Source organism: Chanodichthys erythropterus, chromosome 23, assembly GCF_024489055.1.
Source record: "Chanodichthys erythropterus isolate Z2021 chromosome 23, ASM2448905v1, whole genome shotgun sequence".
NCBI lineage: Eukaryota > Metazoa > Chordata > Actinopteri > Cypriniformes > Xenocyprididae > Chanodichthys > Chanodichthys erythropterus.
Genome location: NC_090243.1, coordinates 4,914,251 through 4,921,979, shown reverse-complemented (window position 1 = coordinate 4,921,979; position 7,729 = coordinate 4,914,251). Strand labels below are relative to the sequence as shown.

General features: G+C 34.8%; 1 protein-coding gene across 1 annotated transcript; it reads right to left on the bottom strand.

The window, feature by feature from the left end:
- Positions 1-1,404: 1,404 nt before the first annotated feature.
- On the bottom strand, positions 1,405-5,059 carry timm21 (translocase of inner mitochondrial membrane 21). The gene is made up of 6 exons (XM_067378306.1): positions 4,663-5,059; positions 2,527-2,589; positions 2,237-2,334; positions 2,068-2,141; positions 1,888-1,993; positions 1,405-1,793 (listed from the first exon to the last, which is right to left on the bottom strand). Exons 1-6 carry the CDS (start codon positions 4,928-4,930, stop codon positions 1,701-1,703), a joined length of 702 nt encoding a protein of 233 aa, XP_067234407.1. The 5' UTR covers positions 4,931-5,059; the 3' UTR covers positions 1,405-1,700.
- Positions 5,060-7,729: the final 2,670 nt, after the last annotated feature.

The following is a 7,729-nucleotide window of genomic DNA, read 5'->3' as shown; positions in this document are numbered from 1 at the left end:
TGTACTCATTTCTGCAATCCTTCATTTAAACAAAATTGCCTAATTTATTTATTTTATGGCTATTAATGACATATATTTCTCAGTTTTTATTATGTATATGTTTAATACATTGTAGTTTTGCCATCTTTCCATGAATTGTATTAGTGATCATAAAGAAAATACATCTTTTGTATTTGTTCAGAGGGGTGTACTCATTTATGCTGTGCACTACACACACACACACACATATATATATATATGTATATGTATATAACATCAAATATTTTTCTTAGTACTAAAGCGCCATCTACTGAGCACAAGAAGTTACTGAATGGCTTTCAGAAATGCACAGTTAAACTTAAAAGACTTATTTAACAGTCTCAGATCAATAAGCTGTTGTCATTGGTCCATCAGAGATCTACTGTACTATAAAAACTGGGCATACATTGCATGTAAAAAAAAAAAATGGACATAAAAAAAGAACACACATTTGAACTAACATAGTTAGTTTGTGTTATATATACTTTTGTCGCTATGTATACCTCTGTTCTGTAAAACAATCACTATAAAGGACCTTAAAGGATTAGTTCACTTTCAAATGAAAATTACTCCAAGCTTTACTCACCCTCAAGCCATCCTAGGTGTATATGACTTTCTTCTTTCTGATGAACACAATCGGAGAAATATTAAATATCCTGAGCTTTATAATGGCAGTGAATGGGACCAACATGTATGAGCTGAAGAAAGTGCATCCATCCACTTTTTTACACAAAACTATGTGTTATGAAGTCAAATCTCTAGCTTCCGCCAGACCACCTTCCGTATTCTAGTTACGAAGTGTAAACTGGTGTCGCGTCAGTTACACTTTTCCCGTAAGTTGAACAAAGAAGGTGTGGGACATAACGTAAGCTTTTTGAACTGTAAGACTTTTACACTTTCTTCTTATGCCTAATACGGAAGATGGTCCGGCAAGATATTTTGCTTCATAACTTGTTAAATATGGATTTTTTTTTATACAAAGGCATCGCTTCAGAAGGCCTTTATTACCCCCCTGAGCCGCGTGAAGTATGTTTATGACGAATGGATGGAGGCACTTTCTTCAGCTCATACTCGCTTGTATCGTTCACTGCCATTATAAAGCTCGGATGCATCAGGATATTTATTAATATAACTCTGATTGTGTTCATCAGAAAGAAGAAAGTCATATACACCTAGGATGGCTTGAGGGTGAGTAAAGCTTATTAGAAGTGAACTAATCCATTAATACATTTCACAAAAGAAAAAAGAAATCTAAACATTGAAACAGGATGAATTAATTTCTATTTTAAATGCTTCAGGCAAAGAAATAATAACAGACCATTTGCAATAAACAAATCAAATTGCTTTATTAACATGTATTCAAGTTACATTAATTAAAAACTGCTTTTCTATGTGAATTTTGTAGTTGATCTTTATTTCAAACCACATATTGTATAAAACAATCATGCAAATCATTGTACAAAATACAAGATGTTTCAGTACAAGCATATCCAAATATCTAGATCTTCCACTTCCATTAGTCTAAACCTTGTGATGATCAACACAACAAAATTCAAGCATCACAAATCCCAGTAGTGACATAAATTCAGGTTCTTCAGTTTCAATTCAGAGCTTTTTAATGAATCTTTCCAATGTCTGCCATAGAAATTCCAAATATGTGCTTAACACTGTTAAATCTCATTTTATCTGTTGTCTTCAATGACGACTGTCCTCCTGGGATACGCGTCAATGTCTACAAAAATATACCGGAATTCATACTTTCCAGTCTCAGGATTCTGTCAGACAAAAGAAGCAGTTTGTAATATATTTGTCAACACTACTTTTGCATGATACTAACACAATTGTTTTTTCCACTGAGATGTAATGTACCTCCTTTGATTCTGAATGAACAGTTCCCCGTAATCCTGGTTCAGATCCCTCAATGTAAAATTTCAGCCGCATGTACTTGATTCCATCCTTCATGTACTCTACATGACTAAAGAAAAAACCTTGAAAAGCATATGTGAGGTGTAACAAAAGGGTTTATTTATTGATATTAAAAAATTGTACCTGACTTGCTGCCTTCTGCCACGCCGACTGGTCTCCCCAAAGCCTTTGATGGGCTCTCCGAAAGCTCCGATTACCTTCACATAAAGCAAGTACCCGATTTATTCATGCATTTAACATATTTGTGTTGTTTATCTTGTAGTTCATAACAAATCAATCACCATTTGCTGACCTCAGGGTGAGATCTGCACTTCTCAAAAGCTTTTCCATAAATTTTGCTTGGACTTGAAGAGGAAAACAGCTCTTGAAAGACCACATACAGCAGTCCACCTAATAACGATGACAATCAGATCATTTATTATACTTTCGAACATATACACCTGCGTGGAAATGTCAGAGCAGGGGACCTTTAATTGATTATAATGGCATCATCAACTAGAGGCTCTGCGGCATGACGGTCCACAATCCAGCCCTGGTTTGTATCAAATCAATGTGTTATCAAATCATGTGTTGTCTCATCACCTGTTACACCGAGTCCAATGAGCACCACAATCAAATAAGTGAAATCTTTGCCAGCTTGTTTGACTGTTGAGGAAAGACAGATAGAATCAAACATGCGCTTACTAACTAGTTATAATATCCATTAAATTCCTTATAAAAATCATCATCGTTGCATATACTCTAAAAACTGCTGGGTTAAATATGGACAAAACCAGGGATTGGGTTGTTTTCACCCAGCCATTTTTTTTCAACCAATTTTGGATTTATTTTTTTAGCCAGCAATATACAGGGAGTGCAGAATTATTAGGCAAGTTGATTTTCTGATCATATTTTTTTTCCAAGCACATTTTACCAATTCCAATCCACATCAATCTTAATAACTACTATTAATATTGTTTTTAATCATTTATAAGTGATATATAATTGTTCATGAAGGCTGGAAATGAAGAATGACCTATATTCAGGTGTGCAGAATTATTAGGCAGGTTTTCTTTTACAGATAAAATGAGCCAAAAAAGAGATTTAACTCAGACTGAAAAGTCAAAAATTATTAAATACTCATGAGAAGGACGCAATACTAATGTAATACTAGAAATTGCAAAGTTAAAGCATGACCATTGGACAGTGAAATGCTCATTGGGTCAGCGGGGTCATACAAAAACAGCTGGAGAAGAAAAGACACGTTAACTGCAAAATAATTAAGAATTAAGGTGAAGAATTAAGTGTGAAACCATCAGGAACCCTTTAGTCTCCAGCGCCACCATTTCCCAGTACTGAAACCTACCTGGAGTCTTCAGAAGTGTGAGGTGTCAGGATCTCAGACACTTAGGTTAGGTGAAGAATCCTAAAAAGCGACCTGCTCTTAATAAGAATCACAAGCTGAAGTGTTATAAAATACATGAAGACTGGGTTTTTATAGGCCTTATAGACAGACAGCTTGAGAGTGACTCCTGAAGGACCAGCACCACATCCTCTTGTACCACTGTTTGAAGAATTTATCTTCCAGAATCTGGCAGTAAGTTTTGGAAGATCATTTAGTCCATCTCTGCAAGATGGACATTTCAGGATAAGAGATGGACTAAAAGTGAACTCCCACACCTTACTGCCAGATTCTGGAAGATAAATTCTTCAAACAGTGGAGGATGTGGTGCTGGTCCTTCAGGAGTCACTCTCAAGCTGCCTGTCTATAAGGCCTATAAAAACCCAGTCTTCATGTATTTTATAACACTTCAGCTTGTGATTCTTATTAAGAGCAGGTCGCTTTTTAGGATTCTTCACCTAACCTAAGTGTCTGAGATCCTGACACCTCACACTTCTGAAGACTCCAGGTAGGTTTCAGTACTGGGAAATGGTGGCGCTGGAGACTAAAGGGTTCCTGATGGTTTCACACTTAATTCTTCACCTTAATTCTTAATTATTTTGCAGTTAACGTGTCTTTTCTTCTCCAGCTGTTTATGTATGACCCTGCTGATCCAATGAGCATTTCACTGTCCAATGGTCATGCTTTAACTTTGCAATTTCTAGTATTACATTAGTATTGCGTCCTTCTCATGAGTATTTAATAATTTTTGACTTTTCAGTCTGAGTTAAATCTCTTTTTTGGCTCATTTTATCTGTAAAAGAAAACCTGCCTAATAATTCTGCACACCTGAATATAGGGCATTCTTCATTTCCAGCCTTCATGAACAATTATATATCACTTATAAATGATTAAAAACAATATTAATAGTAGTTATTAAGGTTGATGTGGATTGGAATTGGTAAAATGTGCTTGGAAAAAAAATATGATCAGAAAATCATCTTGCCTAATAATTCAGCACTCCCTGTAGTATAAGACGTGTTTTTGCTCACCCTCAAATGGGGCAAAATTGTGGGGTATTTTAAGCTGAGACTTGACCAGACCAGAGACTTATATTTTATCATGTGAAAGAGGGCATAATAAGTGCCTTTTAACCCAACCTGCTGGGTTTGTCCATATTTTACCCAGCTTGGGTTTTTTTAACCCAGCATTTTTAGTCTAACTACCATTGAAAATCTTTGCTTCATTATATCCTACTTTTTCTAGTGACAGTGGTTGGCAGTAGCAATTCATAACCATAACTATAGTATTTTGACGGAAACGATGGTTACTATAGTAACTTTCTGTAATACACGTACCTTTCTGTGCAGCAGATGGACTTGGAGGTGTGTATGAACTTCTGGAAACTGACACCTGGTCAGTGTCCTTCCGTCCATCGTTTTTACTACAGAAACGAACTCCTGTATAAAGCGAGCGAGTGTGATAAAATGTCCAGTTTGACCCAGAACATAGATTCGTGTGTGACTGTAAAGCTGGTATCTGTTGTGGCAGTCTGATATGCAGAGATTTTAATATGTACTGCACACAGTTTGTCGACTTTCCGATTCTAAAGAAAGAATACATCATGATTCCGTCAAGTATAAATGACCTGTCTAGTTAGTTAATCTAAAGGATATACCGTGTATCACTTTAACATGTTTTAATACTGACTTTCACACGTCTCCTTATCCTATATTCAAGTTGAACTGGATGCATTAGTCCTTGGCTTCACGCTTTCTGTCTTAATTTTTCAAAATAAAAGTACCAATTCGCGTGAAAAAGCGTCTCAGAATTTCATCACTGGACAATCTCATGGTAGTATAAAACACTAACAAAGCCACACCCAAAATTACAATAATTTAACCAAAATTAAACATTTTAGAAACGTTTTAAGATATCAGAATATTTTTTTAAAATACAAAAACAAGATTTATTTATGCTTTATAACGTAATCTGAACATTTGAAAGTTGCTAAAGTATATTGGAAATACTGAAATGTAGGCTACTATATCACAAACAGTTAACCACATGCCTCAAACCTCATTTTCTAGTGTTACTAAGATATAAATTCAGCTATAAATGGACCAATTCAGCCATTCATAATAAAGTTCCAAAGTTTGTCAAAAAGATCAAGTTTGTTGCACTTTATTTAAACAATCTGTCCAGCATCAATCAAATATATTAACTAAATACGTTGTCAAATTAATAGGTTTCTGTTTCTCAAATCGTAAGTAGAAGGGAAATATTCTGACATTGATTATCAGTAAGCAACTTGATACCAATTCTCTAAAAATCTTGCTTATATTTTACTGTATGCATAGACATGACCATAATTGACCTTAATGTTGATTGACATTAAGAGAACTCTTGTGTGAGTCTTGTGTTTAAACATCTGAGATGCTAGTCAGATAGGCAATAGTCACAGTAAAATCACCCCTGACCAGGAGGATTACAAACTACACCTGTTTATCAGTTGGTTCAAGTATGGTACCGTATGGTTTGACAATATTTTAAAGGTCTTGATCTATGCTTCTTGCAAAGTAAAAAGGTTATGCACCTACTCAGGACATTACAGTTTGTATTAAAAAATAATCTGAGCATTACAATCATCAAATCAGAGGAAACAAAAACATGTCTGATTCATATTCCACTGAATGAAAAATGTACATCAGTTTTTATATTCAGTTTCAGTCCAGTGTCTGAAAAACTGTTTAGTCCCCAAGAGCTTCACAGTATCGGCTACTTTTAGAACACAAGTTGGTGTCAAGATGTCTCCCATCAAATTCTTCAAATTTACAAAAAAGCAAACTTGTCACTGCACCCCTTCAAGTTCTTTGAGGCTGCTTCCACAAGATGTCAGTAAAGAGAGGTCTAGGAAATGATGTGACAGCCTGTAAAGAAATTAACATACTGTTAACCTTCAGATCATTCACATACCAGTATTTTTGAAAAATGTATCTCATGCTCACCAAGGCTGCATTTATTTGATAGGAAATACAGTAAAAACAGTAATTACAATTTAAAAGAACTCTTTTTAATATTATTTAAAGGTGCAGTGTGTACATTTTAGCGGCATCTAGCGGTGAGGTTGCGAACTGCAACCAACTGCAGCTCATCCCTTCCTTTCGAAGCAAAACAGAGAAGCTATCTGGCCGAAGTCAAAGATGTCGTCGATTTAGAAGAAGACCAACATAGTGACGAAACGCGCTCTGTAGAGTGTTTGTCCCTTTAGGGCTGCTGTAGAAACATAGCGGCAGTGCGGCACAAAATGGCGACTTTACATGGAGGGGGGACCCGCGGTGTGGAGATATAAATGGCTCATTCTAAGGTAATAAAAACAAAACGGTTCATTATGTACCACTTAAAATATAGTTATTTACATTATATTGTATTTCTGTCAATAGATCCTCCCAAATGTTACACATTGCACCCTTAAAATGTAGTTTATTCCTGTGATGGCAAGCTGAATTTCAGTCTTTAGTGTCACATGATCCCTCAGAAATCGTTCTAATATGTTGATTTCTTATTAGTGTTGCTTCTTATTTTTGTGGATTTTGTTTTGATGAATATTAAGTTCAAACAGCATTTATTTTAAGTAGAAATATTTTTTTTTAACATGAATGTCTTTACTGTCAATTTTGATTGTCAATGTATCCTTGATGAATATAAGTATTAATTTATTTTTTAAAAATACTCCAAACCTTTGAAAAAGTTAAAATAACACTATATAAATGTGAATATTAATATTTCATAAGTGTACTGCATTTATAGCGCACTGTAGTGAAGCTGCAGGCCTTTAAATTTACACAATGTACACAAATTTTTATGCCACACATAAAATGCCATTTCAAACAAATGTGACCTTGGACCACAAAACCAGTCATAAGGGTCATTTTTTTGAAATTGAGATTTATACATCATCTGAAAGCTTTGTTAGGACAATATTTGGCCGAGATACAACTATTTGAACATCTGGAATCTGAGGATGCAAAAAAATCTAAATATTGAGAAAATCACCCTTAAAGTTGTCAAAATGAAGTCCTTAGCAATGCATATCCACTCACAAAAATACATTTTTGATATATTTTTATGGTAGGAAATTTACAAAATATCTCCATGGAACATGATCTTTACCAAAGTCCCTTTAAGAAAATTTTGACCCATACAATATATTGTTGGCTATTGCTACAAATATACCTGTGTGACTTATGAATGGTTTTGTGGTCCAGGGTCACAAATAATAAACATGAAAGTATATACTGCAGCATCAAAATGTATAGAAGTAAAAAGATGAAACAAACCTTTGTGCCTTCCACTTCAGATGACATTTTGTCTACATAATAAGAAAGTGGAAATTCACTCATAATGTAAATTAATTAATTCCTC